This window comes from Apteryx mantelli, chromosome 1 (assembly GCF_036417845.1).
Source record: "Apteryx mantelli isolate bAptMan1 chromosome 1, bAptMan1.hap1, whole genome shotgun sequence".
In the NCBI taxonomy this organism is placed as follows: domain Eukaryota; kingdom Metazoa; phylum Chordata; class Aves; order Apterygiformes; family Apterygidae; genus Apteryx; species Apteryx mantelli.
The window spans coordinates 31,237,220-31,253,657 of record NC_089978.1 but is presented as its reverse complement, the minus strand read 5'-3'; the positions used below and the strand labels follow the sequence as shown (position 1 = coordinate 31,253,657).

At 42.2% G+C, this 16,438-nt stretch overlaps 1 protein-coding gene across 1 annotated transcript; it reads left to right on the top strand.

Annotated features, from left to right (window-relative positions):
* Positions 1-9,699: 9,699 nt before the first annotated feature.
* On the top strand, positions 9,700-15,244 carry ALG11 (ALG11 alpha-1,2-mannosyltransferase). The gene is made up of 4 exons (XM_067291661.1): positions 9,700-9,764; positions 11,013-11,246; positions 11,854-12,785; positions 14,925-15,244. Exons 1-4 carry the CDS (start codon positions 9,727-9,729, stop codon positions 15,194-15,196), a joined length of 1,476 nt encoding a protein of 491 aa, XP_067147762.1. The 5' UTR covers positions 9,700-9,726; the 3' UTR covers positions 15,197-15,244.
* The last annotated feature ends 1,194 nt before the right edge of the window (positions 15,245-16,438 follow it).

The following is a 16,438-nucleotide window of genomic DNA, read 5'->3' as shown; positions in this document are numbered from 1 at the left end:
TTATCCATCTGGTTCTCTCGCTCCTTTTTCCCTCCACCGCGCACTGCCAAGACAAAGCTGCTGCCCTCCCATGAGCTACCGAACACGGGCGCTGCCCGGACCCCCGACTGCAGCAGCACCGTAAGGAGGGGACAGGCTTTCGGCAGCCGCAGCCTCCCTAAATCCAACCCTGGCCTTAGCTGTTTTTTTTTTCCTCTGATTCTCTACAGAGGCTTATAAAAAGTGAGCGGAGAAATAAAAAATAGAGATGACAAAATTATTTGCTGTTATTTTTCGCTGCCAGAATGCCTACCGATAATAATAACAACCAGCAGCATATGACAAGTCGTGGAGAAGAATTTGGATGGAAATGTCAGAGCGAAAACAACAGTCAGGGTTGAATGTATCAACATACCGAGGAAACTTTTGCTACCAGTTTTAAGCAGGACTACCCCACTTCCTCAGTGGAAGCAGACACTTTAAGAAACATCTAAAGAAAATGACAATGCAGAGCAAAACTCTTTCTCTTTACAAGTATTTTTGTCTGAAACATTTAACACCTGAGTTGGAATATGCAGTCAAAATCCTGCTTTCAAATGCATAAAGACTTTCTCAGGAGGTTATTTTCTGCAGTGTACATATTGGTTCATCAGAACTAAATCCCACTGTAAAAACAGTGTTTTTTTATTGAATGAGCACACAGAGGAAACTCAAGACAGTTGACTCCTAAAAGAAACAGTTCCTGGAAGCCTGCAATTGTAAGGAAAGAAAAATGCAAAAAAACCCACATTCCAACAGTGAGATGGATGCTTTTTTCAGCTCTCAGCAATCATTTGACATGTCCAGAGTTCACCTCAGCCTGTTCTGCAGAAGAAAGATGTTTCTTCCAAAGACACTTTTAGTCCTAACTAACTAATGCATTCTGCAGCTCAGCAGAAAAGAAGGCAACCATCCTGAGGGTTGCTGAGCAACATCCGGAGCTTTATTCACTGCCCTCCATTCCCAGGGAAGCAGAGCTGGTAATGCATGGAAAATCAGCCACCAACGCATCTATCAGGCCCTCCTGTGTGTCACCTCTGCTTGGTGAAAGAAAAGGTAGCATGTCAGGGAACCACTTTTAAGCAGTTCTAGTTCACACTCCAGAATAGAGTCGTTGACTGAAACTACAGCATGGGAAAACTGCCGACCTTTTCAAGCTTGCTTTATCCCCAGAACAGAAAAAGGTCAAAGGAGGCGGCAAGGCACAGTGCCTGCATCTCTCATGTCTGCACTAGCCAAATAGTCTCCTCCAATAATAGTAACTCCCCATTGTCCTGTTCTGCAGCCAGTTTCTGGCTTCTTTTACTTTCCTGCTCAGTGCCAAGGAACCAGTTGTGAGCACTGAATGCAAAACCCTGCCACGTCCTGGATTGTTGGAAATGATCTAGATTTTCATCTAAATGGCACTCTCCTTAGCCTCCCATAACAGGCTAAAAGCACACACCAACATGTGCACAAATGCACTTTGACCAGTTTAGTGCAGGTGTTTTCCCTTTTCGATTTCGATTCAAAGTTTGAGGATGGAGGTATAAATTTCACACAGTGAGGTTTTGCAGCTTAATAAGCAGTTTCATAGCTGAGTTAAACAGATGTTAAAGCACTACTGTGAAAGAGGTGATCCTTCCCCTTCTTGTCAGTATTAGGTGCATATGGCCATAGAGGCATTAGTATCTGCACAGGGGAGAAGGAAAAGCAGTAAGGGTTTAGGTTTGCTATCACAGACACTCAAAAGTAGTCCACAGCCGCTCAAAAATCCCAAACTTCCAGCTGAAAAAGCAGGGAATTAAGGTGTAACTACATGTTATTTTGCAAGCTCAGTGCTGTTATCCATAGAGCTACATCGTTTGCAGTCTCAGTTCTGCCTGGGCCTCTTGTTTGCAGCCATTTCCTCCACCCACCCTAAAAATGGCAGACAGTTTGATTTTTCCTTCAGATGACTGACAGTTTAGGAGAACTTGCAGAAGAGCCCATGGGAGGTTAAAACATTGGCACAATCTACAGGATTAAACTCCAGTGGTGGAGCTGGTTTGTCTTCATTTATGGTCCTTGCTCAACTGGGACAACTTGTGTAAAAATAACCATCTGTTAACCAAAGCTATAGGTTCAGCCTGCTTAAGTTGCATGGTGATACGAATAAATGTGGTTTGTAGGAATTCTTGCAAAAATTCTATACAGATCCAAGCTACTTAATTCTTCACTGCTTCTGCTCCCAAAATAAAGGCCAGCTTCTGCCCACAGATACATGGTGCAAGCAGCCATTCCCTGGAACATCTAGCTCAAAGCAAAGCTGACAGTTAAAAACTATTTTTTTACTAGAATTTCTTGTACTTAGCAACTTTAATATTACAACATGTCAGTAAAATCTGGCAATAGAACTTTGCCCTAGATATGAAAGTGCCATAATTTACTTCCAATACATGTTTTTTTGCTTTGCAAATGCTTAGTACACAACTGGAGCAACTTTATTTCTGCCTTCTGTTCCTATGCAATGAAAAACAAATGTACAATAAGATTTAACAACCTATCACAAGACTTTGCAAAAAGGAAAAACTTACTGTGTATATGAATGGTCTAAGATTCCTTCTGCTAAAAACAGTCCCATGCATTTTGTTAGCTAAGGCAGCAGCCTGGTATGAGAGACTCAGTACTACACAGTATATGTTTCAGAAAGAAAGTGGTCAATTGTACGAGTATAAAAGACCACATGATGGTCATATGAATATCCTTACATGATATTAATTCAGCTTCTGTGTGTTTATTACGTGTCAGTGTGATATGTGCTAATTTGTTACATCAAAGTGAGAAACAGCCTTGAAACATCCTGGACTGTGATGTGTGCTAATTTGTTACATCAAAGTAAGAAACAGCCTTGGGAACATCTGTGGGAACATCCTACATCCTGTGGTGGGGGCATGTACCCCGCCTGAGATAAGGGAGTTGAGCTAGCGAAGCGGCAATGTTAGTTTAGATAGCCTAATATGGTGATGGCGATGTCACACAACTGTGAAATATAGCACGACCTCAAAAGTTGTAAAATATATGCGTGACCTGAGGGTCACCACTCACAATGCAGAGGAAGACTCCAGCCTTCATCCCCACGACCACCAGAGGGCTGAAGAAGACCCCCTAGCGACAGCTGGCGCAACCGCAGAAGTTACAGGAAGTGCCACATATACCCGGAGCTGGAATTGCATATTAGGAGACTGTGAGGGGGGGATTGCGCGCGCCGTTGGTGGAGCAGGAGACTCCCCCGGCCGCTCAGCGCTGTTTTGCTTACTTGTGACTTGCTCAATTATTTTATTAAATTGGAATTTATGCAACCTGGCCCGAGTGGTTGTCAATTTGTCGCGTTTACCTATAACATCAGTATTCTTATCTTACCAAGTTATACGCACGATTAGTAGTCAGCAAGAATGAGAGTTACAGAAATATACTTAATTGTCTCAAATGCTTTGCAGGGTTGCGGAGAATTCATTGTGAGTGGATTTTGCTATTTGTTCTGGATTCTGCTCACCTCAGAAGGCCTGTCTGCATGCAGCTTATTTCACAGCGAGAACCTTAATAAGAAAAGCAATTAAAACGGGACAAAAATGCTTAGAGAGGCAGCAAAAGAAGAAAACCTTTTGTACATGTCTGGGAAGGTGAGCACAAAGCTAACTTCATGACAAGGCTAGTTTAATTTCTTTGGCACGTCTGCCATGTGGAATTTCTACAGACAAGGCTTTTAATAGCATTCTCACTGCTGGAGTAGGAACACCACAGAGAGCTCAGCTCTGCTCTTGCTGAAGTTATTGGCAATACCTTAAATATAAACATACAATCTCTTTGGCTACACATGCATTAAGGTGGGGAAGCTGTTAAGTGGTGCCAACCCAATTAGTCTGTCTTCGACTTTCAAACAAAAAAGGTAGCCCTTGCAGTCTGTAAGGCTGTCAACACCACAGTTTTCACATTGTTCACGTCAAAAAGTGAACAAACTGTGATTAAAAAAAGAGTTAAAAAGAACTTCAAAAGTATTTATACATCTTTTTATTTTTTTAATTACCACTAGAGGGACCACAGAAGAAATAAAGCAACTATGAATTATCAAAACTGAGAAAACTATTTTACTCGGTGCTCCCATCATCAAGCAGATGTCTCTCTACAGCAGGCAAACACACAGTATTTCCAAAAGAAAAAGACCTTCCATGAAAAGGACAGCAGTCTGAGGTGACTATAAAACACGTAGGAAGCACTACAAAAGAAAAGGGAACATTGCATTAGCAGACAAAACATTTTCTGACTGCAAAGCCAGGTCTCAGAAATTTGTGCCAGGACTAGCAGAAAGTATTTTAAAATTATCATTTGAACTTGCGTGAGAATTTGTACATAGCGACTCATGTAGCTTCTGCAGAAAGAGACATATCTAAAAAAGGAAGGTAGGCAGAAACTACAAGCAGATACACTGCAGCTTTTCTTCACATCCTGTGCATTTCCTGTGTAGTCTGGTTGTCTTTTAAAAACGCTTCTTTTCCCTGCTTAGAATTGGTAAGAATCTGGAAAAGTTGCACCAGAATATCTCAGTTTGCTTATGAACATGCTTTATTACAATGCACCTGAGCTACAGCTTACATGTCATATGCAGCTCACAAGGACATTGCGTTTCCTGGATTCCTCCATGTGGAAGTGCCCCTCAGGAGGTGCGTGCACATCCAGTCTGCGAAAGGGAAAGGGCCATGAAGCTGCAGAAAAAGGATGGCAAATCGGAGAGGGCTGCTCCTGCCAAAACAACTTCTCTGGCCTGCTGGCCTAGCTGTTGTTTGCCTTGGGAGAGAAAGCAAGACAAGAACAGGATACATGAATTATTCTTTCAACAGCAGCTCCCCCAGTTTGCTCCTGAAGTGTCACCAGGAAATTTATCAGACTGTATATGCTGTCTCGCACTAACAGTCAATCTGCATCTGTGCAAAAAATTCAATGCTTCTGAGAAGTGCAGACCTACATCCCACATCGGCTATATGGTACACACAGACCACGCACGGTAGTACAGATATTTGAATAAAATCTGAGGCTCACCTTGCACCACATGTTCATGCACTTCAGACAGAATACACTGCCACATGGCAGCAGCCACAGCCCAGGCAGCTGCTTCTACTGTGACTCGGCAAATCAGTCTTTTTCTTTCAGCTGCGAAAGACATCCATGTAAACATTCCTTAACAGGAGACTTGGGGAACTTTCAGAAGATTGATTAGCTGGTTTCAAGAAAAGCAAAATATTTTGTTGGACTCAAGCTAACACTTGATCTTGACATTTCAGACTGAAACCCTGAAGAAACTGTATGACTTTTGCTGGAAGCTCTGCAGGTTAAATCCTATGACTAGAGTCCTCATTCCCAGTACAGCTTACCTTGCAATTAGGCTTGACTGGAAAGAACAAGTTGTACTCTCCTTGTCACGTGGAAATTAAGGCTTTTTGGAAAACTTTTGCTATATGATTTACTGAACACAGTGTTGGATCTAAACCCAACACATCCCACCTGCCATTTATGGCCCAAGCAACTCAAAAACTAGGTATGTAGGTGTCTCCCTCATTATTTCTATCTTCTTGCTTCCTGAACTCTTCAGCATGACTTCAGTCTCATTTTAATTAAGCCGTGGCTAACCTGTAATACTTCAGCCTCATAAAAACACTCAATCTAAGACTCATACCTTCCAAGGGAGTGGCCATAAGCTCCTTTTCAAGTCAGTGGGGCGTCATCAGCTAAAACAAACCAGACTTCTTGTTCCCTAGAAGAACCATGTCTCTCCTCTGAACCCAGGCAACTAGCTTTAAAGTTTAACATTTACAAGAGAGATGTCTTGAGCTGAGTGGTGTGAATCCAGAGGGGTTCCTGTCTGCAGGCATCCCACACACTTCTCAGGCAACTGGGTGTGCGGGGGTGGGGGTGGGGAGAAAAGATTATGGGAGAGAGACCGATGCCTGTGGCACCCTACATATGAGAGCTTTGGTCCAGAAGTGGAACGGTAGGTCATGCTTGCTGGGCATCCCAACAGAAGCGCTCCAAATTAATTTAATCCATTCTTACACAAAGGCAGAGATGCCCTGCTAAAACCTATAGCCAGTGGTATTTAGGACAGTGACAAGATTTAAATAAAAACATTGGTTCTCCATAGAAGTAAAGTAAGAGGGCTTGACATATTTCCAATTCCATTCCCACATGGTGACTCACAAGAAGTGGAGAAGTCAGTCCAGGTCAGTATCAAATAAAGATTACTTAAGGTGAGTGCTTCACACCCCCACTATCATATGGATTTTGTCTCTCTGCTTAGGGCCCTAACAATGGCCAAACTGACTAAAGATCCAGCACTTTTCCACCAGCATTTTTCTGACAGGGAAGACACAAGATGACCTTCATAAGCATCCCTAATAACTTCAAGCCCTCAAAATGCATCAACAGCTATGACATGAAAGAGACCACTCTGACTTCAAAGATGCTGAAAGATTATAGTTTTTGGAGAGGTTCTGTTCAAAGAAAGTAAATTTGAAAGGCCCTCAAAGTTTGGAAAACCTCAGTTCGGCCAGAGGTGGGAGACAGCAAGGCTTCATCTATCTAGCAGAAATTAACCACATGAAGCATTCTGTTTTTTTATGAAGAAGGTGGGGGGGAAAAATAGCAGCTAGCTTTAGCGCAGGAGATCAGATTTGTTTTAGCATAAATGGTTAAATTCTGCCTAAGCTCCTCCTCACCCATATAGTTTCATTCCCAGAATGCAAGAGAGCAGGAAAAGTTTCTTACGCTGATCAATGGGAAGCTGCTGTAGAAATACCAAGGCTTCTTGTTTCATGACACATCATTAGTAATACTTTGAAGAACAGCACAGCTTAGTTTTACCTCTAGACTAGTCCATCAGCACAAAACAGGTTACAGAAGACGCAAAGCTTTTTTTATAAATTCTCATGCCTTTTCATTCATTTATGATTATTTATTTTTAAATTCACTTATAATAAACACCCTTTCATGGTCTTGCAGCTGGTCATGAAGGCAACTGCAGGAATTCCTGCCAAGGTGCTGTGCTCTTCCCTCCTGTTTCTCCAGTAATGCTGACAGTTTCTGGGCAGCGTTGGTGCTGTCCCTGCAAAGATCCTGGAAGCAAGTTACTCCCAGAATCCTTTTTGGAGATCCCACAGGGAAGCACCTGACCCCTGAACAGGCCTTGTCCAGCATTTTTTATTTAGATTGTTTGCTGGAGTCTGAGTAATATAAACTGTACCTATTAAAATGAGCAGTCTTATCTGCATTACATGCCTTCAGTTTTCTCTTATCGAAAGCTGAAGTTCATGGCAACAGATGGTACAGCTGTCTCCTCCCATTTCACCTAATTTCTGCCCTTTGGTCCATGCATATTTTCTCAGTGATGACAAAATAGAAGAGGAAGGACAATAGATAGAGAGACAATCTGAACATCCCCCACTGGAAATTGTCCCTTGTAAGCATGTTCACAAGGATCCTTTCAGAGAAGGAAGCAGATATGACATATCTTTGGTATCCAGTCCCTGAACCTCACGGATGTGAGAGCTACACGCACATGCAGAGAGCAGAGCAGCTATTCCTCTATGAAGAGGGATTCGTTTAGGAGTCAGAGGTTAATGCATGGCTTGAAGAAAGGACATGAAGTAAGATTCTTTTATGGCCAGAAGACAAATGAGGGGACAGCAGTGACACAACAAAAAACCATATAGGCATAGCTCGGAGATAATTCAGGTTCAGGTCCAGACCACCACAATAAAGAGAATATCGCAATAAAGCGAGTCACACGAATCTTTTGGTTTCCCAGTGTATATAAGAGTTATGTTTACACTATACCGTAGTCTATTAAGTGTGAAATAGCATTATGTCTAAAAACACAATGTACATACCTTAATTAAAAAAATACTTCATTGCTAAACAATGCTATCCATCATCTGAGCCTTCAGTGAGTCGTAATCTTTTTGCTGATGGAGGGTCTCACCTCGATGTTGATGGCTGTTGACTGATGAGGGTGGTGGCTGCTGAAGGCTGGGGTGCCTGTGGCAATTTCTTAAAATAAGACAGCAATGAAGCTTGCCGCATTGATTGACTCTTCCTTTCACGAAGGATTTCTCTGTAGCATGCGATGCTGTTTCATAGCATTTTACACAAAATAGAGCTTCTTTCAAAATTGGAGTCAATCCTCTCAAACCCTGCTGCTGCTTTATCAAGTAAGTTTATGTCATATTCTAAATCCTTTGTTGTCATTTCAACAATGTTCACAGCATGTTCACCAGGAGTAGATTCCATCTCAAGAAACCACTTTGCTCATCCATAAGAAGCAACTCCTCATCTGTTAAAGTTTTATCATGAAATTGCAGCAATTTGGTCACATCTTCAGGCTCCACTTCTAATTCTCTTGCTGTCAGCCTGTCCTTTGAAGCTTTGAAGCCAGGCATTGACTTCTCTCTAGCTAGGAAAGTCCTAGATGGCATCTTCTTCCAAGAGAAGGCTGTTTCATCTACACTGAAAATCTGTTGTTTAGTGTAGCCACCTTCATCAGTTATCTTAGCTAGATCTTCTGGATAACTTGCTGCAGCTTCTACATCAGCACTTGCTGCTTCACCTTGCACTTTTATGTTATGGAGACAGCTTCTTTCCTTAAACCTCATGAACCAACCTCTGCTAGCTTCAACCTTTTCTTCTGCAGCTTCCTCACCTCTCTCAGCCTTCATAGAATTGAAGAGTTTGGGCCTTGCTCTGGGTTAGGCTTTGGCTTAAGGGAATGTTGTGGCTGGTTTGATCTTCTATCCAGACCACTAAAACTTTCTCCATATCAGCAAGAAGGCTGTTTGGCTTTCTTATCATTCGTGTGTTCACTGGAGTAGCACTTTGAATTTCCATCAAGACCTTTTCCTTTGCATTCACAACTTGGCTCACTGTTTGGCGCAAGAGGCCAAGCTTTCGGCCTGTCTTGGCTTTCGGCCTCTCTCAGCTTTCATCGTGCCTTCCGCACTAAGCTGAATCATTTCTAGCTTTTGATTTAAAGTGAGAGATGTGCGAGTCTTCCTTTACTTGAAAACTTAGAGGCCATTGTAGGGTTATTAACTGCCCTAATTTCGATATTATTGTGTCTCAGGGAACAAGGAAGCCTGAGGAGAGGGAGAGAGATGGGGGAACGGCCAGTCGCTGGAGCAGTCAGGACACACACAACATTGATTAATTCAGTTTGCCATCTTATACGGGCACAGTTCATGGCACCCCAAAACACTAACAATAGTGACATCAAAGCTCACTGATCACAGATCACCATAACAGATATAATGAAAAAGTTTGAAATATTGCAAGAATTACCAAAATGTGACACAGAGACATGAAATGAGCACATGCTGGTGGAAAAATGGCGCCGACAGACTTGTTCAACGCAGGGTTGCCCCAAACCTTCAATTTGTAAAAAAACACCGCAACATCTGCGAGGCGCAACAAAGCGAAGGGCAATAAAGCGAGGGGGACGCTCGAGAAGAAAAGCCCGCCCCCAGGAGGCTCCTCCCCCCAGCGCGCCCCGCCCCCAGTCCCTCCGCGAAGCCCCGCCCCCTAGCCCTCCCCTCCGTCAATCTCTTGCAGGAGCCAATGAGAAGAGGCCAATGCCCGGCTAGTCCCGCCCCCGCCCCGGCGGGAGGTGATGCCTTCCGGCGGAAAGGCGGGGCGGTGTTGTCCAAGATGGTGGCGGGAGGGTTGTGTCTGTGTGGGCTCATCAGGTACTGGGGGCGCGAGGGCGGCACTGTCCGGCGGCGGCGCGTCCCGGCAGCAGAGGGGGAAGGGAGAGCGAGCGCCCGCGGTCCCGGCCCCGCCCCCGCGCCGCTCGCGGGGCAGCGCTGCGGGGGGGGGGGTCACGTGACGCGCCGCGTGCCCCCGGCGCCGCGTGCCCCCGGCGCCGGCCCCGCCCCGCGGCCGTTGGCGCGCGCGCCGCCCCTCCCCCATCGCCTCGCCTGAGGCGGCGGCGGCGGCGCCCTCGGGGCAGTGCCCGCCACCGGCCTCAGATTAGTTACCCCATTTTTCGGTCTCTTCTACCCGAAAATGAAGTAGCGTTTCGCAACCTTATGTGTCTGTCGTGATGCCTAACTCGCTGTGAGCAAGCCCTTTGCATCGAGTGAAAGACGTTTGTGATAATGTGTAGCACGGCATCAGCAATCAAGCACTGTTGCGTTTGAAGCTGTATAGAGCAAGAAGAGACTCTTTCTTTGAGAGACTCCTGCCTTGCCTGGGTTAGGGGGGTTGTATGGGGGAGGCCTTGAAGGCCAGGGGGTATCAAGGGAGCACAGGGTTTAGAGAGGACGTCAGGGGCCTGAAACCATAAAAACGGTTACTCAGATCTTCATTTCTCAGGGAGCTGGAGGGTGGGATAACGGAAAAGGCAAGTGCTGGGTGATGCAGTGCAGGTTAACCCCTGCAGATCAGTGCTGAGGCAGGCCACGCTGCGGGAGGCCAGCAGTAGCTTGGGCTGAAGAAGGTTCTTGCAAATCCACTTGGAAATCTCTTCACCGTTTATGCTGTGCCAGGCTGCCTGTGATTCCTCCTCCAACATACGTAGAGCAGGGAGTACCTTGGGCTCCAGGTAGAAGCAGCTGAGCTGCTTTTGGAGCCAAGCTGGTCTTGAAGGTAACCTGTGTGTGTTCATGTGGTGCCTGAGCAAATAATATTGCTCGACCGAAGCTGGCGTAGAATCAGCTTGGGAATTTGCATCTACAGCTTGAATAGACTGTAATACACGATTGAGAGCCAACAGGAGGAAAAAACCAACCATCTTTGGGTAAATAACGTAGAATAGCAATTTTATTTTCCACAACTGTTGAAATGAAGCACTGATGCTGATGATTTCTGAGATTAAGAGAACTCAAGAAATTGTCTAGCTCCCTTTAGTTCTACCTGTAAGTCCTTCTGTATACATTTTGTATATAGTATTTCTTAAAGCAATTTTATATTTTAAATTTTCCTACTTGTTTCAGATTATTGTGCTCACTGTTAATCCCTGCATTATTTCTAAGTGGAATTTTGTGTGTCTGCTTGTTCGTGCTACTGTGGGGAATACGGCTCTGGATACAACAAAGGAAAAAACAGTTGACCTCAGCAGGAAAAGATGGGAAACAGCCGTTGGTGGTTGCGTTTTTTCACCCATATTGCAATGCAGGTGGTGGAGGGGAGAGAGTCTTGTGGTGTGCCATAAGAACACTCCAGAAAAAGTAAGCACATATGTTTATCAAATATCATATTTCAGTGCCAACTTCTGAAGGCATTATTTATGCACATTTTGGAATTTTGTATATTTAAATAGGTATCATTAATCTACAGGTTCTTAATTTCTTTACATCTGGGTCTCACTGGGTTCTACCTTTCTACTTCATTCCTTGCTCCAGACTTTGTTCCCTCCTTCTCTGGCTTCCGCATAGCTTTTCACGTATCACCTTATCTTTCTCCCTTGGCCGTTACTTCTCCTCCGCCATCTGTTCTGCAGTACTGGCATAACTCATCAGTAGATAACTGATGACCTAATCTTGATACTTGTCTCTTGGTGCAGAAGACAAAGTAAGTTAATATCTAAAGTGGATTTAACATTGGCACATCCACTGGCTTGCACAGTCTTTCTGCATTTCACTCATGCTATGTAGTGTAAGGTAGTTTAAGGACAAGAATTCATAGAATCAATTCAGTTAACTCAGAATCATTTCAGAGGTAGGCCAGAAAATTGTTCTCACTCTTTGAGTAATGTTGAGATGGATAAAATTTTAGGTTCATGGTATGGAATTTGAAGAGAAGAATGTGTGAAATTCTTTTTCTTTACTCTTTCAGGTACAAAAATATAATATGCGTTGTTTATACTGGTGATAGAGATGTCACTGGAGAAGATATAATAGAAGGTGCTTTCAGAAGATTCAATATTAAATTATCTCATCCTGTGAAGTTTGTATTTCTAGAAAAACGGTATCTTGTGGAAGCTTGTCTTTACCCTTACTTCACTTTGCTGGGACAAAGTTTAGGGTCTGTGTTTCTTGGCTGGGAAGCTCTTCTAAAGTGTGTTCCTGATATTTATATTGACTCAATGGGCTATGCCTTCACACTTCCGCTCTTTAAATATTTAGGAGATTGTCGTGTTGGTTGCTATGTTCATTATCCCACTATCAGCACCGACATGCTTTCTGTAGTTAGGAATCAGGATACCAGATTTAACAATGCAGCGTTCATTACAAGCAGTCCTCTTTTCAGCAAGTTTAAGCTTGTCTACTACTACTTGTTTGCCTTTATGTATGGATTGGTTGGTTCTTGCAGTGATGTGATTATGGTTAATTCTTCTTGGACGCTAAATCACATCCTTTCCCTCTGGAGAGCTGGGCCTTGCACTAGCGTTGTGTACCCACCGTGCGATGTTCAGACCTTCTTGGATATTCCACTGGAAGAGGAAAAGAGCACTGCTGAATATTCCATTGTTTCTGTCAACCAGTTCAGGCCTGAAAAAGATCATCCTTTGCAAATCAGAGCCTTTGCAAAATTGCTGAAAAAGAAGAGACTGGGGCAGCAGCCACAACTGAAGCTTATCTTAATTGGAGGCTGTCGTAACCAGCAAGATGAAGAGCGTGTAAATAACCTTAAACGTCTGTGTGAGGAGCTAGGAGTTAGTAACGATGTGACGTTCAGAGTAAACGTTCCGTTTGGGGAGCTAAAGAAGCACCTGGCTGAGGCCACCATCGGCCTGCACACGATGTGGAATGAACACTTTGGGATCGGTCAGTATCTCTTCTCAGTTTTAAGCAGTTTATCCTAGTGGTTAATACAGTTGGTGCAACGCTTCAGTTCATGATTCAGACTCCTCAGTGTGGGTGTCTGAGCATAGAGGTCTGCATGTCAAGCAAGTGTCCAACTCCCATTCTCCTCAGTGGCAATCTAAGCTGAGGTGAAGCCTGCAAACCAGTTCAGAGGACTAGCCGCTAGGTGTTACTGTAGCACAAGCAGAATCATTGTGGACTTTCCAGACACTATTGATCATAAGCTCAATTTTAGTGACCTAAAAGGACAGCTGGTGTCATCTGTGCTGCCTTAGTATGCTCTGACTGACCTCCAGCTGTCACTGTGCATGGCCACAGGTCTCCCTAGGGTCCTGTGTTATGTCTCCCAGCTTTACACAGATGTCTTCAGTACTCTATAGTGCCTCAAATGGTGCTAGGCACTTAATGTTTAAGCACCTTAAATTGTGCTCTGTTGACTCTGTTGACTGTAATGGGAGCCTACACACTTAGCTGATGTGTAGACATCCATGTGTAGAGATTTTGAGCATGATTCATCTGCTTCAACTGCCATGTCTGGTGTATTTCTTTGGGACCAGCTGCTGTTTCAGAGCAGTGTCTCTCCAATAGGTTCTGTTTCGTATTTGTAAGCTCCATGTGAATGCCACCAGGCACCCTAGGTCATCCTACTGCACTAGACACCTATGTTAAGACAACTAAACCAAGCCCTTAAATCAGTTTCCTTAGTGTGGACCTGAATCCCAGAGGACCTGGGACCTGGCGTGAAAGCTGTCATACGAAGTACAGATATCAGGTATGGTTTATTGGGATTAGTTGAGTTTTCCTAACTTTGAAAGGGAATGCAAGATTGCCAGGTACCATAAATGTGCAACGGGTAAGTCAGTGGCCAAATAGATGGACGCTATATCTGGATATAATGTGAACAAGCTCCAGTTAATGACTTAAGACTTTATTAGAATATAAGTTAAGTAAACACCTGAAGTAGCTTATATTCCATAGGCAATTGGTATAAAAAATTGACTCTGAATCGTCCGTCTCCCAGAAGCAGCTGTCTCAAACTGGAAATAATGATTTCTCATATTTTTGCCTCCATAAAATACAGTTTATTTTCAAAAAATGTAAGTGATATAATCATACTGTGATTCTGAATTTCAGCATGATTTCACATTCATCTCCAGTGGCTTTTTGCCTTTAGAAAACGTGTTCCCAAATTTTGGAGCATTATTTATAGCTGGCAATTTTTGAGCTAATGGAAGTTTTAAAAATCACATCAGAACTGAGGAAAATCAGCAATTAAATGATTTCTGAGGTCTGTTTTGGAACCATGGAGGAAAGATGGAGTTGATCCATATGCTATTTGCTGTTCTTATCCTGCAGCTTTTGGCTAAGGAGAGCTTATTATCTATCAGATTCCTGCCATCACTGATTTTTCATTAAAACTTTTTATAGTCAAAAATAGAGATTCAGCAATACCAATTTACTTGGTTTGTCTTGCTGAATTGTCAAAAACTATAAAGATTATTTCATCTGCAAAATATTGAACATCTGATTGAATATCATCTGATTGAAACACTATGACCACAGTCAGCTTTTCTCTCAGAATGTCTTTCTAAATGTTAAAAATCTTCAGTCTGAATGAGAAACTGAATACACAGTCATATTCAGCTCTAATTTTTAATTTTTTGCAGCTGCCACTAAACCATAAAATCAGGTCCTTGTTTTCAGGCTAGCTATGCAGTGTTCTGTCACAGAGCTAACCTATCTTTATGTTCCTTTCAACATCTACCTTTTTATCACCATATCATCTGTCTTAGGTAAATCAAGTATGTTAGGAGAACGGCAACTTAATCAGTCATATTTGATTTCTTATTTCAATTGTACATGTTTAGTGGAAAATACAGTTTAAGTCCTTAGGACTGAGAAATCTGAATTTGTTTTGCTTGTGTTGTAAGACCATTTACTCTGTATTTTTCAAACTGAGCTAGAACTCAGATCTGTAGTAACAAAGATGGCTTATAATTCTGGGGAGACGGGGTGGAAGTTTTAAATTTCTAGTTCATTACTGAAATCCAAAATACGTGATCTACACATTCATATTAGCATGTTTTGTATCTTTTTCAGGTGTAGTTGAATGTATGGCAGCTGGCACAGTTATCCTGGCTCACAATTCTGGAGGCCCCAAATTAGATATTGTGGTACCCTACGAAGGACACATTACAGGTTTCCTAGCAGAAAATGAGGACAGTTATGCTGAGACTATGGCATATATCCTCTCTTTGTCTCCTGAAAAAAGGTTAGAGATCAGAGAAAATGCTCGTCAGTCTGTGCACAGATTTTCTGACCAGCATTTTGAAGAGACATTTCTATCATCTGTGGAGCCATTATTTAAGTAAATGTATATGAATAAAATTGTATATAAATAAAATTGTTTTTGTATTTGACCATATGTCTCCTGTAAATATATTGCAGTCTATGATCCCATGGTCCTATTCAGAAAGATTTTTTTTCTTTCTGTCAGGATATCTGCTCTATGTAATAGAGATTTTTTTTTTACTGGAGAAGAAATGCTGCTGAAATTTTTCTGTGTTGACTACATGACAATACAATGCACTACAAAACCATCTGAATTCACAATGTTTTCCTGGCAAATAGAAGTACACCTGGAAGATCTTTTATTTATTGAATATTTATTTTGCCTTCAGTCAGTCCCCACCCATTTCATGCCTCTTCATCCACTGTCACACTTTTTAAAATCAACACTTCTGTGTGATAGTTTTCATATCCAGATTTTTTTCCAGAATCTTTATCACATTTTAATTGGGTGTCCCCCACTGAGTGACAAAATTCTATTTTGCATGGTTTTAACTGTGGTTCTTCTTGATCTTCTAATGAATTAAGATATGCTCCCTTTTATTTCTGATGAAAACTTTAATTTTCTAATAATGTGCAGAATCCTTCCAGAAACACACAGTGTGTCTACAGGTACTTGTATCCATATATAGATTTCTTCCATTGGTACAGTTAAATACTCTCTAACAATATGAAAAGAAAATGCATTCATTTTTAGGATTCTTTTGCTTGCATTTTCTAATGAACATGTAGGCAGCTGTTTCTCAAATGGGCTTAAATGGAGATTTCAGTAGCATTAATTACAGTGATTGCTCTAGGTTAATCATATGGTATTTGCTAGCTTGCTTTTTAATACGTATAATAACTTCACTTGTATATGCTACTTATATTAACTGTTTTCTCCTGTCCTTCTACTGTATAACAGTGTTTTTGCAATCCTATTCTATTGAAAATTTTCCTATTTCTAAGGAAAAGTAGGCTCTAGATTAGAGGACAGGTTTAAATGATACACAAATGTGAACTTTCCAACTGTAAACTGCTGCTTATTAAACTGAGAACAAAGTGAACAAATTGTTAAAAGAGTAGACTTTTTTTTAATTTTTGGTCAAAAGTGGAAAAATGTATAGCCTTTTCTGAGCCAACAAAGCAGTATTTTGCATCTTAGCAAACTAAAAGAGAAGTGCAAAAAGCTACTGAAATCAGAGTTAAAATATCTTTTTCCCCTCTATTTAAACTTTATCTGGATTATATGAAATTTTGTATGTGAAAAAATATGGTTGGAAGAA